The 20,336-nt window shown below is 44.3% G+C and overlaps 1 protein-coding gene across 1 annotated transcript; it reads left to right on the top strand.

The window, feature by feature from the left end:
- The first annotated feature begins 1,574 nt into the window (after positions 1-1,574).
- On the top strand, positions 1,575-19,765 carry znf395b (zinc finger protein 395b). Its single transcript, XM_040018354.1, has 11 exons — positions 1,575-1,652; positions 1,724-1,889; positions 6,230-6,408; positions 6,918-7,030; positions 8,622-8,734; positions 9,591-9,793; positions 9,908-10,008; positions 11,178-11,466; positions 17,877-17,969; positions 18,174-18,280; positions 18,904-19,765. The coding sequence occupies exons 1-11, from the start codon at positions 1,575-1,577 to the stop codon at positions 19,013-19,015; spliced, it is 1,554 nt and encodes a 517-aa protein (XP_039874288.1). The 3' UTR covers positions 19,016-19,765.
- The last annotated feature ends 571 nt before the right edge of the window (positions 19,766-20,336 follow it).

Genomic DNA, 20,336 nt, shown 5'->3' with positions numbered 1-20,336 from the left:
CATGCATACATCATCCAATGAGATAAAAGACCAGAATCACTAAAACTGAATGGTGTCAGAGAGGTAGGTAGGAGAGAAAAAGGTAGGTCATCAAATTTGATTTGAAGATTTCCAAAGAGGAAGAGGATTTTATAAAAGAGGGAGAACTGTTCCAGAGTCTCGGAGCGGCGATGGAGAAAGCCCTGTCACCTCTGGATTTTAATCTGACGGCCAAAAAAGGAAGATGGCAGGTATGGTAAACATTACAGGATCAGAGTGTTGGCATTTTCATCTGCTAGCATGGCAGAAGTAGCCTTCATTGTCTGCTACCATTGTGTTAAATAGAGGATGTCTCATTTTGGGATGACCTGATATTTCAACCAGTTTGCAGGCTCTGCTACCACCTACTGACTCCTACGTTTTCTCCCTGACTACAACTCTTAGATTATCTATTGCACAGCAGCACAGTGTTAAAATCCTGCTGCTCTAATTGTTCACTCAGTAGGTCCTGCTATGTAACCTGGCACTGTTCGTCTGTTTTGATCTCCCTAACCAGGAGAGGCAGTTGCCAGCGGCCTTTGAAGGGAACACAGTGGCATTAGTGGCTGAAATAAAGCGGGGAAGGAATTCTGTGTGGTTTAGGAATCATATTGGGACTATAGGATTGGGTTACTCTCTCTGTGACAGTGTAGGCGCTCAGACCCTAAAATCCCTGCTGACTGGATGTCTGGTGGAGAGGGTGCAGACAGCCGACACTAATCCGGCCTCTCAAACACGCAGAAACAATCACACACACACACAAAGGCAAGGGGATCTGCAGCACACGCTTAAAACACACATGTAAGTCCTGTTTGATCTGTATCCAGGCACTCTGTCGTGTGAAGCTGGTGGCTGATACGCTGCGTGCATTTTCAGCTTCTTTCATTTGAATAAAGTTAGTGGGGGATCTGATCACTGGGCTGTGCTACACGTCCAGCGTGGAATCATAGCAGCTACGATCCAAACACAACATCCATATGGAGACATTTTAGTTCATGGGCCACATGCAGCACCATTTCATCCTAAGTGGGTCGGATCAATAAAAGACAAAAGATGTGCTTGTTTAAAAAAAATAAATCTAAAATTCACATCTTGGACATGTAACGTGTATTTAACCAACCATTTACAAATCGATGGCGTGTGACGGCTCGGCTTTTCCACATAACTGTAATTATAACTGACTCTGGGCCTCTACATGAAATGAAGAGTTACTTAAAAGTGATGGGACCCTTTCAAACCCTGACCTGGCAACACTGTCTCCTGCAAACACGTGAACAGTGAACAGTGAATAGTCCCAGTGTTTGTCAATCTCTGCAAAGCCTTCCAGTGGAGTCTTTGCTGGTCCGGATACGGCCCGCGGGCCATATGTTTGACACAACTGATTGATAACAGATAGTCTGCCTGTGTGACCTCCTGGTTTATGGAATATATGATCATCATTTTTTGATATTTAAGATTTGCATCTTGGTACAGTGCAGAGTAATTACATAAAAGTCGACTATAATTGCTTTTTTTTAAAAAAACATTTTTAAGGACGGGATCCGTTTGTGGTGCTCATGTTGAGACGCAGCAGATTTGTGTGCTCCGGACAGACAGACAGACAGAGATTGGATGATGACGATGATGATGCTCTGGTAACCCCTCACCTAGATCATCCTTTTGTGCACGGCGCGCTGCAGGCTCATATCTCTGCGCTCTTGCCCAGCTGTCACCCCCGGCATTGGTCCACCGAGCAGACACACGTAGGCGCGTATCCGACCGACCCAACCCCCCTTTCCTCCGGCAGACCGACGAGCCCGGCGAGCGGCAGGACTACCAGGCAGCGACGACCCGCAGCTGCAGCTCTGAGCGGAGGACTTCCCCCCGACGGAGTGAGTAAAACGCGCTGTTTTTAGAAGCGGAGAGGCTGTTTTGCTCTGCAGAAAACAGCCAACATACAGTTTTGTGTGTGTGCGCCGGGTAAGCCGCGGGAGGGGGAGGGGGGTCTCTCCGGATTCCAGTCTGCGTTGCCGGGTGGAGATCAGTCGTGTAATTGCGGGATCATAAAATGCGACTTGTTTTTCTATGACGCATCTTTTTTAGTCCCAAATAGGCGACACGTTCAGCTGGAAGCGCGGCTGTTGTTCCATCTGCGGCGTTTGCGTGCGGCTGCACGCGCCCGGGGTTTTTAAGGTTTTACTGCCTTGCAATATAATGCGTGGAAACTCTACACGAACTTAATACGACTGCAGAAATGGCCTCATTTATTGTGTTTTTGGCGTGTTGTTGTTTTCACGTCACTGTTTGTGCGTTCCAGCCTGAAATTCATCGCTGCACCAAATGTCTCGCGTGTAACCAGGATCATCACGCCGTGCTTTTACGTGACTTTGCGTTGGAAACGAGTTTAATCTCGGCTGTGCTCTGTGGTCCGGCTCAGTCCCTCCCGGCGAAACTCGTGTCTGAACACGTTGTTGGAACGGGGGTGTGTTCCTGAAAACCCCGGCTCAGCCAATCAGCGGCGGCGGCACTCCCACACGGTGCCGCTTGTTTACTACTGAAACTTGGCGCTGATTGGTGAAAAGGTGGGGGAAATCGGGCTTTGTGCTGCGTTTGGGTGCACAGAAAAGAATGGGAGAAATGATTCGTGTCCCCGCAGAATCCCTTTGGTGCAGGTTTCTAAGCAGTAAATAACTTTTACATGCAAGTGAATAAAGAAATATCCAGTTCTTTAAATAATTCAAGAATTTCTTTTTGATACAGTGAAATATGATGCATGATGAAACTGTATACCGTTTAAGCACCGCTTCTTTTATGTTATTATTGTACGTTGTTTTGCTTGTTTCTTCTTCTTTTATACCAGTTCATATATCTCAAATAAGAAAGTTGCCACCAGCTTCTGTATATGAATATTTGATCCTAATAAGCTAAAAGCTTAACATGTTCATCTGAAAAGCGATAACAGAACCAGGTGACACTTTTGCACCTCAGTCTGGGAACCTTTGGCTCTCATGGTTCAGTTATCGCACTGCTGAGTGTTGCGTGGGTCAGATGTGGCCCAGTTACAATTCAGATTCAATCCGAGCAATTCAAATTCAAATTTAACTTATTCAAATTCAGTTTCTGGTGGCACAGATTTCTGCCCATAGTCCGCCCCAACATTTAGTGCTGTGAAAAAAGTCTGAATCACGGAGTAATTCAATTCAATTTTATTTATACAGCGCCAACTCACAACAAAAGTAGCCTCAAGGCGCTTTATATTGTACAGTAGATCGTACAATAATAGATACAAAGAAAACCCAACCATCATATGACCCCCTATGAGCAAGCACTTTGGCGACAGTGGGAAGGAAAAACTCCCTTTTAACAGGAAGAAACCTCCAGCAGAACCAGGCTCAGGGAGGGGCGGGGCCATCTGCTGTGATTGGTTGGGGTGAGAGAAGGAAGACAGGATAAAAGACATGCTGTGGAAGAGAGACAGAGGTTAATAACAGATATGATTCAATGCAGAGAGGTCTGTTAACACATAGTGAGTGAGAAAGGTGACTGGAAAGGAAAAACTCAATGCATCATGGGAATCCCCGGCAGCCTACGTCTGTTGCAGCATAACTAAGGGAAGATTCAGGGTCACCTGGTCCAGCCCTAACTATATGCTTTAGCAAAAAGGAAAGTTTGAAGCCTAATTTTGAAAGTAGAGATAGTGTCTGTCTCCTGAATCCAAACTGGAAGCTGGTTCCACAGAAGAGGGGCCTGAAAACTGAAGGCTCTGCCTCCCATTCTACTTTTAAATACTCTAGGAACAACAAGTAGGCCTGCAGAGCGAGAGCGAAGTGCTCTAATAGGGTGATATGGTACTACAAGGTCATTGAGATAAGATGGGGCCTGATTATTTAAGACCTTGTATGTGAGGAGCAGGATTTTGAATTCTGGATTTAACAGGAAGCCAAAACAGGAGAAATCTGCTCTCTCTTTCTAGTCCCTGTCAGGACTCTTGCTGCAGCATTTTGGATTAACTGAAGGCTTTTTCAGGGAGTTTTTAGGACTTCCTGATAATAATGAATTACAGTCGTCCAGCCTGGAAGTAATAAATACATGAACTAGTTTTTCAGCGTCACTCTGAGACAGGATATTTCTAACTTTAGAGATGTTGCGCAAATGGAAGAAAGCAGTCTTACATATTTGTTTAATATGTGCATTGAAGGACATGTCCTGGTCAAAAATGACTCCAAGGTTCCTCACAGCGTTACTGGAGGCCAAGGTAATGCCATCCAGAGTAAGAATCTGGTTAGATACCATATTTCTAAGCTTTTCAGGGCCGAGTACAATAACCTCAGTTTTATCTGAATTAAGAAGCAGAAAGTTAGCGGCCATCCAGGTCTTTATGTCTTTAAGACATTCCTGCAGTTTAACTCATTGGTGTGTGTTATCTGGCTTCATGGACAGATAGAGCTGGGTGTCATCTGCATAGCAGTGTAAATGTATGCTATGTCTTCTAATGATGCTGCCTAAGGGAAGCATGTATAATGTAAACAGAATTGGTCCTAGCACTGAACCCTGTGGAACTCCATAATTAACCTCAGTGTGTGAAGAGGACTCTCCATTTACATGCACAAACTGGAGTCTATTAGATAGATATGATACAAACCACTGCAGCACAGTACCTGTAATACCTACAGCATGTTCTAATCGCTCTAATAGGATATTATGGTCGACAGTATCGAACGCTGCACTGAGGTCTAGCAGGACAAGCACAGAGATGAGTCCACTGTCAGAGGCCATAAGAAGGTCATTTGTAACCTTCACTAAAGCTGTTTCTGTGCTGTGCTGAGCTCTGAAACCTGACTGAAACTCTTCAAATAAGCCTCTGCAGATGATCTGTTAGCTGTTTGACAACTACTCTTTCAAGGATGTTTGATATAAAGGAAGGTTGGAGATTGGCCTATAATTAGCTAAGACTGCTGGGTCTAGAGATGCTTTTTGAGTAAAGGTTTAACTACAGCCAGCTTGAAGGCCTGTGGTACATAGCCGATCATTAGAGATAGGTTGATCATATTCAAGATCGAAGCATTAATTAATGGCAGGACTTCTTTGAGCAGTTTTGTAGGAATGGGGTCTAAAAGACACGTTGATGGTTTGGAGGAAGTAATTATTGAAGTTAACTCAGAAAGATCAATTAGAGAAAAAGAGTCTAACTTAACATCAATGGTACTAAGAGTAGCTGTAGATAATATTACATCTGTGGGATGATTATTGGTAATTTTTCCTCTAATGATAAAAATGTTATTTGTGAAGAAGTTCATGAAGTCATTACTAGTTAGCGTTAAAGGGATGGTTGGCTCAACAGAGCTCTGACTGTTTGTCAGCCTGGCTACAGTGCTGAAGAGAAACCTGGGGTTGTTCTTATTTTCTTCAATCAGTGATGAATAGTAAGATGTTCTGGCTTTGCGGAGGGCTTTCTTATAAAGCAGTAATCCATGTTGTTTCTGATCTTTTATACATATAGTTTAGATTTTTTGCATTGTTATTGATGTAAGCATGAATATACTCCAAAATGCAGACTCTTTAGAAAATTTGGGTCATTGACTTTGTCAAAAAGCACCAAAACACACAGAAACACTGTGAATCCACTGCAAAGTCGCCAAAATATCTGGACTATTCCTGTGTTTACTGAATGCAGCATTGCCCCCACCCTCTGTGGGCTACAGGCCACACTGAATCTACCCAAATGCCAAATTAGGTCTCTATAAGGCGTCATGAGTTTCCTACTTTATCGGAGTAGACAGCAAAACTCCAGCAAGACTGTGATCAGATCGAAATCCACTCAAGTCTGTGTTCCCTTCAGATCCCTGCAATCCTTTTCAAATCTCCTGTGGTGTTGTTGCGCTGCACTGTGAGGCGCAGAGATGCAAGATGGAACGAGTGTTTGCCAACAGTCACTCGTCAGCAAAGCTGCCGTCTGTTTACATCCCCGTATTTATTGACCGAGCATATTTGTCATTTGATGCCGTGGTTCACCGCGAGCATATTCTCCCTGGATGAAAATAGCCTTCATCATTTAATCCTTTTAAGAGGGAAGCTGAGCAGAAATTACGACCAAAGTTACCGAAGGACGTTCGTTTGTGGTGAAGTTTTATGTAACGTCACAGTCCGACATCGCCGAGGTGCACTTTAGCTGCGTGGCTGTGGGAAGATGAATAACGCTGTGACATATTTTCATTCGGCGTCCTGTGTGTAGGGAGGTGTCACACTGTGCCGAGTCCCTCAGTGTGCGCGGCAGCACCAATGGCAGCTACGGGACCCGAGGACAGACCTGGAGCGGGGCCAGACGGGACGGCGGCCTGCCCGGTGGGACGGCAGGCATGCGTCTCTAAGACAAAGCAGGGCAGCAACGGGCCTGGCGTGCAACACGCTCTGGTGAGAAGCCTGACAGAGATGACATGTATTCTGTTGTGTCTGTGTGTGAAATTCAGGCTTGCATGGCATTTTGAGCACATTAGAACCACAATAAGCACAAAGGTACGCGTCCCAAAGTTCAAACCCAAACTGAGAAAGAACTTGATGCGATCATTATTTCTTTCCACTGTGTTAGATGTAATGCACTGCCTGGTCAGAGGCTGGCAGCCACTTCCTTGCACGCTGTTTCACTGGCAGATTATGCCGTCTGCATGCAGGACGCCACAGATGGACAGGAAATATTCTCTTAACTGCTTTATTCATGGCCACAGTGGGGCTCAGGAGCAGGGTACCGCAGACGCATGTAAACAGCTTAACCCGTATAAGGCCTGAACAGTGTTTTGTCTGTTGTGTCAGCGTCCACTGACGAGCTGAGTGGATGGTTTCTGTTGAACCAGGGTGAGACACTAAAGGGACAACTTTTCCAGGCTGGAACGAGGAACTCACTGTGTCATTGCCTCGCTTTGAAGGTGTACGGACAGAGCTGCGTCCAGGCTGAGAGCGGCCGTTACAAGAGCAACCTGGCTGCTCCGCTGCCAGTGGGACCCACAATGCACCTCGTCACCGCGCAGGCGCCATACAGGTGAGGCACAGTGAGGCATAGACTGTACGTGTGCATATAGAAAAGATGATGTCACCCTTTACTGAAAGCTCAGTGTTAGCCGTGTTGTGGATTTGTTTCTTTGTTTTGGGAGGCACAAGTTACTATACCTAAGTTAGCATCTAATGCTAACACATTTGATTAGCAAACTGCACCTCAGACTACTAAGTGGTTAGCAGCAGTCTGATGATAAACAACAGAATGTCAGTGACTGAAAGAAGCTCGAGCACAGACGTGTGTGTTTTAGGGCTGCCACGATTAGTCGACTAGTCACGATTACGTCGACTATCAAAATCGTCGACGACTGATTTAATAGTCGACACGTCGTTTGAAGCTTTGTAAGATCACAAAAGATGCAGGAATAAGTAGCAGGATTTAAGAGTGTAATAACGGACTGAAACAGAAGATGGCAGCACTGCATGTACAAGGATGCCAGCTGCCGTTAAACCCCGAAGAAGAAGAAGAAGCAGCGTCCCAGAATTCATAGCGCAGCCCAGCTCAGTTTCCAACAATGGCGGCAGCTAGTTAGTTTTAATATTACTCTTATTATTCTTTCTGGGTCACAAAATAAACGTTTAACATATTTTCAGGCGAGAGTGTAGCTGTGTAAACCTCAAATATCTGCTCAGTTTATCAAGACACCGCATATTTTCAAAAGCACTCCGACGTTTTCGGAGACGTCTGTTACCCACTAGCTCGATAGCTAGCCGGGGGCAAGGCTCAGCTAGAGCCGTGAGAACACCGGACTCCCGGCTGTTTTCAAACCCACCGCTGTCTTTCACTACTCAGGTTAAACATGATATATAAGTCACTTAGATAACTTAACAATGTTATTGTTTGGCTTTTTTAAGTATTTTATTTGCTCCTGAGTAAATCGGTTTGGCTGAGATTAAAGTTATAGTTTTTACACAGCTGAATAAACGTCAAGCAGACAGCTGATTATCAGAAGTGTGAGATGCTGGAGAATTTACTCCGGTGTCCTGTTATATTTTAGATAGCAAGGAGTTTATTAAACTTCACCGAAACAATCTGCAAATGTCATTAAAATTTAATAAACTATCATCTTGTCTTTATTTTTAGTTAGCACAGACCTTAAACACTTAAAGCTGTAAGCTAATGATAGTTATATAAGAGCAGATGCTGCTGGTGCAATAAGCTGTACGTTGTACGTCCAATGGATGATGATCTGATTAGTCGACTATCAAAATAATCGTTTGTGGCAGCCCTAATGTGTTTTCATTAAAAAGGCTCCTAAAGGCAGCAAAAGCATAAAAATGGCCGAGGGCAGCAGGTCACCTATAGCTACCTGTGACTAGCATTCAGTTTTGACCCCTGTATTGTTGTTATGAAGAGGGAAACTATCCATACAGGCTAAAGCCTACATGTTTGTGTCTGCAGTAAAACTGAGCCTTTTAATATGGGACTCTATGGGGACCGACTCGTTTGAGATGGCCTCAAGTGGCCAGTAGAGGAACTGCATTTGTTGGTTCCTGGTTTCAGATGTTGCTGCTTGGTCAGAGTATGTGAGGGCGGACCTGATTTTTACCGGAATATTTCTGCATGTTATCTTTAGCTTTCGCAGCCCGGAGTCGGTGGAGATGGATGAGATCATGGCAGCCATGGTCCTGACCAGTCTGTCCTGCAGCCCCGTGGTTCAGAGCTCTCCACAAACAGATCCTGGACCTGGTCTGTATCTCCTCAACCACATATTCATTTTAATTATATAGCACAAAGTCACAATAGCAGTCACCTCAGCAGTCAGTCAACAAGCACTTGGTGACAGTGGGAAGGAAAAACTTCCTTTTAACAGGAAGAGGTGAACATATATGGCACGCACTTCATTAAAGGTTTTAGCAGAGCTGTGACTTTATAAAGCTTTATAGAAAATAAACAGGTTTTATTTGTCCAGTCTTCAGTTATAATAATGTGGACTTTGGTCCAGTAGGTGGTCAGCAGTTTGACACGGCATGGAGTAAACTATTAATAGTTTATAACTCAACTAACTTTTATAATATTTGCTGTAACGGAGATGTTGTAGAGCACAGATCTGACGATAAGAATCGAGAACAGGATTTGATGGAGGAACTCCTTAAAGCTCGATGCCCAAACAGCTGTTTCACACACAGCTGCTGTTCAACTGTGACACAAAGAAAATGGGCTCAACTCACTCCAGCTCCAATCCATGTGTGTTATTCAATCAGCGTTTATTAGCTTGATAAACATTACCTGCTATTTTTAATGTTTTGGCAGAGCAATAAACAATATGTGTGAAGAGGGAACAGAGCAGGAAGGAGGGAGTAAACAGATGCTGAAAACAGGCCTGGCAGCAGCACAGGAGGCCTGCTGTTCACTGTAGGACGGCAGAGGGGACACAGCACCAGAAGCTGTTTTCATCCCAAAAAGCAACAGAGAATATTTGATATTTAAACCAGAGGGTTTAAATTGATAGACACTGATTTAATGCGGGAGTCCGTTTCCCTCAGCTCTGTGACAAACTCGAGGCTTTCTTTGGCTCACGAGACACGGTTCTACCTTCCTCTAGCTGGCTCATCATCCTCACCCGCTGACATGGAGTGCGGCGGAGGCGAGCTCTCAGACAGCGGCAGCAGCGGCTACTGGAGCTGGGACCACGGCAACGTCAGCCCGGCGCCCTCACCGTCCGTCACCGAGATGGACAGCAGCCCCGACGAAGGCTTGCACATGGAGCTGGAGCAGGGGGAGGAGCTCGCTGCCAAAAAACCAAAGGTGCTCAGCTGCTCCGGGAAAACTGAAGAAGCCGCTATAATCAACACAGCCTTTCTGCAGTTTGGACATGTGTCTGTGCGCGCTCACCCTCCGTCTGCGCTCTTCCTCCCGCAGAGCTCCGTCAGAAGTGTGTACAGATGCCTGTGGCCCAGCTGTGGCAAAGTCCTCACGTCTTCAGTCGGCATAAAAAGACACATCCGTGTGCTGCATCTGGGGTGAGCTGGCACTTTGAACCTTTTCATGCATCTACAGTCACTCTTAGCAGAGATGTGGGAACAATTTTGCTTAAAGTAGATTAAAAAAAATAACAAAAAATGAGGGCTCAGGTGGGGAGGGGCACTGAAAGTTTTTTCCTGGCTCAGGATGAACCTCGGCGAGGCGACTGAGGCTGTGGAGCCTGATTTGACACAAATGTGTGCAAAAGCAAGAACGTATCATAATTATCTATTATTATGATCAGAATGAACAAAGGTGTCGCTTTCAGCTAACGGCAGTGTGCGTTCAGGCGAAAACACACCGCGACTGTACAGAAACACAGCCATAAGTAAGAGCAGTCACACAATCACGTACATGCTATGTGCGCACAATGTGTTTCATTTAGTCCATGCGGTGTTATTGTGACCCTCCCACTCGCAGACAGTGGTCGAAATTAAAATAAAATATCTGTGGTGAGAATAACTGCACACACGCTTGTTCCTGGCCAATCAGATTGGACGTTCATCCTCAGACTGTAGCATGAGCATTCATATATTATTCCAAATTAATATTTCATCTTTCTATTTAAAATTGCATCACTTCACTAAACGCTCCATTTCCAAAAAATGTGAATTTTCCCACAAATATTTCATGGTTGAACAATACTGTGTAAATATGTGTATTTAAAATATTCTTTATTTTTTCCATTCTTGGTGATGATGCCGTGTTTTTTTCCTGTTGTTTTCTTTATGATGTTGGGAGCAGCTGGAAGCAGTAAAATATTCCTGTCATTGCACAAATGGCCAAAAATACTTTATATGATGCTTTATATGCCGTATCATATAATGTTAGTAATCCACTAAAAATAAGGACCAAGTATTAATTGGTCACTTTAAGGACACGCGGAAGTTGGATGTTTTTCAGGTGTTTGCTGGGAGTCTGAGCCAAATTCGAAACCAGACGGGTCGGCCTTCTGGAACATTTCTCAGCTTCAAAACAACATTAAAAAAACAGGAGGGAATAAAATTTTCAGGTTGTGGAAGAGCTCTGCTCGCTTAGGGGAAGGGAGCTTTTCAGTCTGGGCCGTAGTAAGTGCTGCTCTCACTAACTCTGCAAACACACAACTCACTCTTTTTCTCTGTGTGTCCACTGGTGTGTCCACTGGTGTGTCCCTGCCACACATGCACAGCAGTGGGTCAGACCAGTCCCAGCGAGAGGAGGACTTCTACTACACCAAGATATCCTGTGACACTGTCGATCCCAGCTCCAGTCCAGCTCCAGCCCAGCAGGCTCTGGGCCAGGCCTCGTCCTCTCATCTCAGCTGGGCGTCCTGTGGTTCTCCTCCAGGCTCAGAGCTCCTCCCAGCTCACAGACCGAGGTCCAACTCCAGCTCTGGGCCAGGCCTGAGCAGGCCCAGTCAGCTCAGTCAGTCGGCCCCCAGCAGCTTCTGGCAGATTCACTCGGAGCACCTCTATCAGGTGGGTGGAGCACTGTTGCTCTCCATCTTTATTTTCACCCATACATGTTGTTAAAATCGTAAATCGTTGAAAGTCTCAGATAATGACATCAGTGTACGTACGAGCATGTCAGAACGCTCAGTTCAGTTTCTGCTCGTGGCTCTGATGTTAGTAAGACGCCATATCCCCAATATGGTCCAATATGGCACACAGACCTGGATGCTGAAGCTCCACCCACCCACAGTTCAAACCTTCTGTTTATGAGGGGCAGCAAATCAGAGACTAGCTAAAAAAAAATTTTTAAACAAGGTGTTAATGAAATAAGAATTATTATGAACTATAAATCAAAGCTGCTCTAGTAGAGTCCATGAATTAAAATATGTAGCTGGGAATGAGCAGAATGGGTTCATTTTCCTATTTAATGTTAATAAATTAATTGCTGGGGGTGGATAAAGTCTTGGGGGAAACTAAATGTTCCCTTACTGCTAAAGTATCTCAGATTCTGGCTCCTGAAAGGCCCAGTCAAAGTCAACTGAAGTGCTGTGGTGGGATCTTAAGGGAGCTGCGCGTTGATGGATGTCTGCAAACTTCAATGAAGTAATATTGTTTAAAAAACAAAGCAGTGAAAATGTCTCCACAATGATGTCAGAGACATCACACACAAATACGACATGTGGTTAAAAATGACATCAAATTTAACCTTTAGGTTTCCAGTATCAGTGTTGGTCAAGTCACTTGAAAAAAGTAATCAGTAACTAATTACTGATTACTTCCCCCAAAAAGTAATCCCGTTACTTTACTGATTACTTATTTTCAAAGGTAATTAGTTACTTAGTTACTTAGTTACTACTGGCTGTAGCTCAGGTGGCAGAGCAGGTCAGCCACTAATCAGAAGGTCGGTGGTTCGATCCCAGGCTGCCTCCTGGCTGCATGCCAAATATCCTTGGGCAAGATACTAACCCCATGTTTGCCTACTGGTGGTGGTCAGAGGGCCCGGTGGCGCCTGTGTCTGGCAGCCTCGCCTCTGTCAGTGCGCCCCAGGGCAGCTGTGGCTACAACGTAGCTGCCATCGCCAGTGTGTGAATGTGTGCGTGAATGGGTGAATGACTGAATGTAGTGTGAAGCGCTTTGGGGTCCTTAGGGACTAGAAAAGCGCTATACAAATGCAGGCCATTTACCATTTACTTTTTAAAAACACGATTTACAACCTGAATAGGTGATAAAGCGATTGATCTTTCAGCCCAATTCTACTTTTTCTGCATAATCCATCATACAAAATGTAATCAAATGGAAAAGTCTCTTTTTATAACTTGTTTTATTAGTTTTAATCTTTTAAAAAATTTAACTATATGCACCATTCACTGACTGGAAGAAATTAGTTTAACATTTAAACCTATTTTCTGCACATTCCAGCACATAAAATAAAATATTTTTTGTGTTTACACTCAGTCTTTCAAATAGATGCAAGTAAAACACAGCAGAAAATAAATAAAGTCAAAGACTCAGCGGTCCTGTTGCTCTATTTTCACCTGTAAAGCAGGAGTGGGGTAGGCGGAGGTTTACCCTGGTGCAGGTGTGCCGCGGTCAGTTGAAGAATCCGCGAGTTTCTCTGTGAGTTTCCCATTACGTCGTAGCTACTCGGTGCTTGTTGGAAGTTTAGGGGTTTTTTTCGCTGTAAAAAGAAGTTTTCTTCCCACGCACAGCGGACACTAATGTTTTTGTCCCTTTTTATGGAATCAAACTCAAAGTAAGGTCAGTACTTCCACGCTTTAAACGCTGCACGCTCATACTCTCTCTGCACTCGATATATGATCCATTGTTGATCTGCACACAGCTGTTGTCACGAACGTCGCACTCGCTTACGTCACTGCCGTGAGACATTCTCACAAAAAAATCACGGTTTTAGTAACGCAGTAACGAAGCGTTACTACGGGAAAGTAACGGTAATCTAATTACCGTTTTTGCAATAGTAATCCCTTACTTTACTCGTTACTTGAAAAAAGTAATCAGATTACAGTAACGCTCTGTCCAGTATAACAAGTGTCAAAGAGCAGCTGTTACCTTTAAATCTAACCTCAAATTCAAATGTTATTTGTGACATAAACGATCATACGCAGTCCAACGTGCAGTTTGTTGCTGTGCAGTTCCCGACCAGAATAAAACTAAAATGAAAAATCAAGTTAAAACTTTAAGGTGTGCAAATCAGCAGTGAGTGGATTGACAGTGAACAGTCAAAACAGTTACGAGGTTATCATTGAAGTGCATGTATTTGTTATTAAGTGTACAGTGATGTGATATGAGAGAGACCAGATGCATGTTGTTATTAAGTGAACGTGCAATGGTGTGAGATATGTAGAGAGTCCAGTCCTACAGCCGGTTAGCCAGGAGAGAAGCTCCTCCTCTTTCTCTCTGTGTCGGCCTTATGCGAGCAGAATAGTCCGTTGTTGGGATGGGGGAGGTCTTTCATGATTTTCCTGGCTTTGGTGCTGCACCCCTGGTGTAAATAGACTCCAGGTCAGGCTCGTCTGTCCTGCTTCGTGCTGTTCCCATACCAGGTGCAGATATTTCCCGACAGGATGCTTGGCTGGTGCAGGAGTAGAAGTTCTTGAGCACCTTCTCAGGTAGTCTCTGAGTCGTCTGAGGAACAAGAGACGCTGCAGGGCTCTCTTCACCAGAGTGTTAATGTGACCATGACAGGTCCTGTGTGATGTGAACACTCGGGTATCTGCAATTGTCTACTCTCTCCACTGATGATAGTGGCTTGTAATTTCTCACCTGCTTTGTGCTGAAGTCCACAATCAGCTCCTTAGTTTTTCTGATGTTTAGGAGAAGGTTGTTCTCCAGGTTCCTGATCTCCTCCAGGAAGGCCTTCTCGACCTTATGAGAGATCAGGCCCACCACAACAGTGTCATCAGCGAACTTAAAAATGGAGGTGTTGTGTGACATGGCTACACACTCGTAGGTGTGCAGTGAGTCCAGCAGGAGGCTTACAGCACAGCCCTGTGGTGCTCCAGTGCTGAGTGAGGGGAGACTTGTTTTCCCACCCTCACTGATAAAAGCTGTATCATGTAAAGAGGAGAAAGAACATATGTATGTTTTTAAAAATGCAGGGAGTAAAAATTCAATGATGTCAGAAGAAACAGATGCTTGAAAATTCTACTCGAGTAAAAAAGTATTTGTACTTCATTACTTCCCACCTCTGGCGTCTGTCCAGTTGTAAAACTGGGAATCATAGCTGTCTGCCTGTAACAGTGAAGCTGGCCCCAGTATAAACGTTTGCTTTTCGATGCTTCGACGTCGTGTAAATGGTCTTTGCAGGCCGTTCAAACGAAATCATTCTGACTCTGTTTAGCTTCAGGGCATTTTCTTCCAGTCATGTAAGTTTTGTCACAAAATACCTGTTCAGCTGGCTATAATTTCAATAATTACTTGTTTTCTTTGCCAAATTGGAGTTGACAAGAAGAAGGCGGCGTTCTGGGGAATGAAATTGTTTGAGGGCAATGTAAGGAGACAGTGCGGTCCTTGTTAGCATGAATTATTGAATGTCAGCTGCAGATTTAGTGCACGAGCACTGGAATTCACCTTCTAAATGTCACTTTTTCCCACTGGCCTCCAGGAATTCTGGCTCTATGTGGAAACAGAAGCAACTGTCTAAATTCCCCTTCTGCGAAATAGCTCAGCTGGGACGTGAATTCATTTTACTGCAGTTTTTGTGCACGCGTCTCGTGTTACGTGGTCACGGTGTTGTTGCAGACGTCCTCTTTACCCAAGGCCCCCAAGCAGATCCCCTCTCTAACGAATCAGTGAGCTACAACTTTGTTTATGCATCACAAAGCAGCACATTTCACTGGTGACCTGCATTTACCCTGTACCACGAGCCTGTAAATGGATGCTTTGTGACAGTGAGAGACCAAGCTGTCTGCTTGCTCGCTTTCCCAAGGAGATGAGACTAACCAGCCTGCAAAAAGCAGAAAAACACCACATAACATCTCCCAGTGCAAAAGTGCGGTGGTTTAAACCTGATGTACACATTCTGAAAAATGTTCCTAACAGACCTTTTTAAAAAAGCAATAAGAGCTTTAGTAATGTTAGGCAGTGTGTGCCACATCTGTCTTTCTTCATGCAGGCAGACACTCGAGTGAGAGTGGGTTGAACTGCGGGTCGATGCTGTGTTTCTGTGTGTCACAGCTGCCGGCGGCTCCACATGTCTGTCCACAGCGCTCCACTGACACTGGCCTGTTTTTTCTCTGGTATAGACACGCCCACTGTTACTGATTGGGTTATCGCCGTGGATTATCGTCATAATATTTAGCCGTGCAGATACTTCCTACCACCTCCATCTCTCAGTGGGATGTGAGGCGATGCAAAGACGCTTTACCAGAGGGAGTGGGAAGCAGCTTCGTCGGAAAAGATGGTTTATCACGTGGAAGTTTAGTTGATCGTTATGGGGGAAAGTCTCAAACTGGTTATTTTTGTAACTATCTGGCGCCCCAGCTGATGTAAGGACTCGTTTCAAGTGTAAAAATTACCTGCTTACACTCAAGTGCAGTGTTGCCAACTTAGCGACTTTGTCGCTATATTTAGCGAGTTTTCAGACCCCTTAATGACTTTTTTTTTCTAAAAAGCGACTAGCGACAAATCTGGCGACTTTTTCTGGTGTTATTGGAGACTTATTTATGACGGCTTTTTGACGTGAAAGGGCGTGTTGCTCTTACTCTCAACAAGCAGCGATGCTGCCGTGGGCACCTCACTCGTGCTAAAGCACTCACGGGCGGAGGATAGTCCTCCCCCAGCTGTAGGAGATGATCACACCTGTGCGTCCAAACTGCAAATGAACCGCGCATGAGCGAAGCCGCTGCTCCCGCACTGACTGCAGTCAGTTCTTCTTTTACTCTTATGCTGTTTTGTGGATCACAATTATGTTAGCATGACCAATTATGCAAATTAGATGATGACGTCATTTAGCGACTTGTAGGACAGCCAATAGCGATTTTCCTTACTGAGGCGTTGGCAACACTGCTCAAGTGTTTGGAAGCCAACCAAAGTTCTCTTGAATTGTCATAATAGAGAACATGACATGTTGCTGCTAGTTAGTCAAGTTACCTTCTTTATGACAGTGATTGTCAAAGCTAGTTTGGGGTTTAATGGACTGGTAGCTCCATAAGTGTTTTACACATTTCCAGTTGAAATATCTCTGGTTTGATCCCAGCAGGAGATACAAATTCCTGATTTTTCTAGCTGTTTCCACCGTGTTTCTAGGCTTCACGCTACTTTAACATAAACTAAACTAAGCTAACCAGCTGCAGATAGTTGATGAAAACTAAGTCGTTCTCAGGTTGGAACCATGTTGGACGAGTAAGGTACACCAGATGAGCGTCCAGAGGTCCGTACAGTAAAATTTTTAAAACTCATTTAAGTAATCGGAACTAATATTGGACACAGGGACAGGAGTTTTAGGGCAGTGTGGAGCGCTTTATCATTCGCAGTCACTGTGGTTCTCTTCTGTGTCTGTTTTACCGTCTGTAAACATCCTCCTTACACTCATAGAGCCAAACGTGAGCAGAGAAAAAGACCGAATGCTGATCGTTACATAACGAGCACAATGCGCTGACACAAATTTGCGTTGCATTGGCCGCAGAGGGAAACATCATGGTTTTGTAGCGCAGTGGTGGTTGTCACATGTCCATAAAACAACACAGGAGGATAACTCGTTTCTGTTTTGAAATAAGCTAATGGGTAAAACTGCTAACGTCATGACCACCAACTCTCCCAGTCCTCACCCTTTCAAAGCAGCAAACCAAATAAATGACAGATGGATATATAATATGTAAGATGGCATTATTATTGACAAACCTGCAGTATTTTGTGCAGTTCTCCTTCACTTTACATGACAGTAGTACTTACCTTGTTGCCATTAATGTTAGCTAGCTAAACAGCTATGTATTTTTTTTATTGGTAAATATTAAATAAAAGCTAAACTGGATGTAAATATTGGACTTTAACATGGGGAAAAGATTGAGTTGTATTCATTTCTAACATTTGCCTGGTTCTTTATTCCATTAAGTTTCTTTTTTATTCTGAATTTACACATGTAAAAATGCTAATAGCAACTGTAGGCTAATAAGATACATTACCTATGTTAACAGTTGTAGCTTATATAAATACACATTACAATATTGAAACCTTGTCACTCAGGTCCAATAGAGAACCCAAGTAGATTTATTTCCTAATGTACTGTAGGTGTGTCAGTTTAATGTGCATATAAGTATATGTTTGCTAACACTGCCATATTAAAGTGATAATAGGCTGTAGTGTAGTGTGTTCATGTCTTTTCTGCTCAACTCTGCTGCCCAACATTAAACTTTTTATATTAAGCAGTTTGAGATCCTGCACATGTGAAGAATCTGTCTGTCCTTTGTTGCGTCCCCCAGGCCTGCAGCCCTGTCCTGTCTGTGGCCCCCAGAAGCCCTGGCAGTCATGGCTGGACCGCCTCCACCCCTGGCCTCAGCCACAGTAACACTCCGGTGGGTCTTTTGTCTGCCTTTACATGTATCTTTACATATAGTAAGGGTAAGGTGGGAGCATTACCATGTCCAACATTTGATACTGTTGCACTCATAGTGGGCAGGGGGCTTCGAAAGCTCTGTGGCTGGTATGTGCAAAGGCCACACTGTCTAACTCTTCCACCAGAGGCCGCTGTTGTGCCTAAGCTTTGGTTGTGTCCTCAGATGGTGAAACCTCGCTGTCGGTCCGTCAGCGTCGGAGAACAATGGCTCCAGCAGAACAGGCTGCAGCCAATGAGTGTGTCGCCCTCCTGCACTCACTGCTCCTTCAGGTGAGGCATTCATGGTGTTAACATTTAAACATTTCTAATACTCGGCTTCTTTGTGTGTAGTGCTATTTTAAGCTAATGTGCATGTTAATTCAGTTCAGTTCAGTTTTATTTATAAATGTCCAAATCAGGGCAGTTGCCTGCTAGTACTTTCTTTTGTAAAGTAAAGACCCTGTAATAGTTCAGAAAACCCCAACAATCAGACCACCCCCATGAGCCAGCACTCAGCGACAGTGTGAAGGAGAAACTTCTTTTTAACAGGAAGACAAGGCTCGGGGGGCTTAAGTCGGGCGAGCTTTAAAAACTGTTATTGATGATTGATGTTGATCGCCTCTGTCAGTGCGCCCTCACCAGTGTGTGAATGGGTGGATGTAGTGTAACGTGCTGTGGGGTCCACAGGGACTAAGTAAAGCGCTATACAGATACAGGCCATTTACCAGTGATGAAACTTTTTGATCCTACGTTTTCAGTTTTGGCTGCTTACAAATGGAGCTTTTTCTGTTGATTGTAGTATCTGTCCTCTGCTTACATCACATTTCCATGGCCTTCCTGCCTAGAAAAGTTTTTGTCTTTATTTGTTGCCCGTTTTTGCCTTTCTGACGCTCGCGACTCGTTTCTCTTTGCAGGAAGGGCCGCGGGGAGGCCAAGAAGTGCCGCAAGGTGTACGGGGTGGAGCGCAAGGATCAGTGGTGCACCGCCTGCCGCTGGAAAAAGGCCTGCCAGCGCTTCCCGGACTAGAAGCAGCCGAGGCCATGGCGAGAGAGAAAGAGCGTGAGAGACGTGGATGGACGGATGGATGCGTTACAACAAGAGACTTTTATCAAAAAGAGAATATAAATCAGGGCCCGAGAGCCATCAGCTGTTTTACATGTGTGTGTTTTTTTACTTTCAACTTGTTTCGTTTCTTTCCTAAAGGAATGCTTCTGGACTTTTTCTGTATCTTTGTATCTTGATCCTGAAAACTGAAGTCTGCGATGGTGCTAACTGTTGACTGACTTTGACCTACGTGATGTGCTAAGCCTACAATACTCTTTATCCAAAGGTCATATTACTACTCCTGTAGCTCCACTCTATTAGACTTGGCTGTTTTTGTTATTCCGATCTTCTCTTCCAGTGGTGACACAGTGGTTATGATGTACATTATATTGTGTGCTCTTAGTTACGTACGAGTATTTTATACCGTTTTTTTAAATTATAATTATTTTAATCGTCTGGTTCAGCCCATGAATTGGGCAGATATTTTTTTTATTATTATTTTCATGTTTTTGGCACTTTGTTGGAATATAAACTCACGAGAATAAGCTAAAAGTTCTTTCCATGAAATGGATTTCCTTCCTGCCCGTTTGTTGGCGTACGACCAGTGTTAATGGCTCTGTTCCTTGAAGCCGTCATGGCAATGGGACGAGCGTGAGGGGAACGAGTTTGCAATAGCAATAAAAAAAAGAGGAAATATATTGTCAAACACATTAAAAAGCACTGAGAATTTGAGCTGCTTTCTGTTGTTCTTGTTGTTCTGCACGACAGTCCACGAAGGAAATAGCAAACATTTTATTGCCACCATACAAGACTCAGAACAATGGTGTGATGGTAAAAATGTGCTGACATGTACGCGTGTTCACAAATTCCCATTTCTTTCTTTGAGAAACACACATGCACGTGCACACCTGCATCTTCTCTGCAATCAGCCACACACTGCAGAAACGATCAGCACCGTCGGGAAAATCTATGAATATGCAAAATCACGGCTGAAACAACAAACACTTCCTCCCAAACAGCTGACGTGCACAGTTCATCCCTCTCTGCATTAAGTGGATGCCATGAGTCGTTTCCTTGGACCTCCTCTCCTGTCTCACCGTGCAGTAGATGCCCAACGATCCCTGGCAGTTTCATCCTCCTGCGCTTTGAACGGCCGTGAGGAGGAAAACGCCTCCGGGTGGAGAAGTGTTTGAAAGCAGGAGGAGGACTCTTGTTTCTTTGTTTGCTTTACTCCTGAGGTCTGCTGCCTCATTTTCACAATTAAAGGATAGTTTTGGAAAGCTGGAATTGTTAGTGGGTGAGC

The sequence above is a fragment of the Simochromis diagramma genome, unplaced genomic scaffold (genome assembly GCF_900408965.1).
Source record: "Simochromis diagramma unplaced genomic scaffold, fSimDia1.1 OVJJ01000802.1, whole genome shotgun sequence".
Taxonomy (NCBI): domain Eukaryota; kingdom Metazoa; phylum Chordata; class Actinopteri; order Cichliformes; family Cichlidae; genus Simochromis; species Simochromis diagramma.
This window is presented reverse-complemented; position numbering and strand designations above follow the sequence as displayed.

Coding starts and splice junctions, on each gene's coding strand:
- znf395b (XM_040018354.1), top strand. CDS start 1,575: ATGTTGAGACGCAGCAGATTTGTGTGCTCCGGACAGACAGACAGACAG. Junction 1,890..6,229: donor GAGGACTTCCCCCCGACGGA/GTGAGTAAAACG, acceptor TCCTGTGTGTAG/GGAGGTGTCACACTGTGCCG. Junction 9,794..9,907: donor TCGCTGCCAAAAAACCAAAG/GTGCTCAGCTGC, acceptor TTCCTCCCGCAG/AGCTCCGTCAGAAGTGTGTA.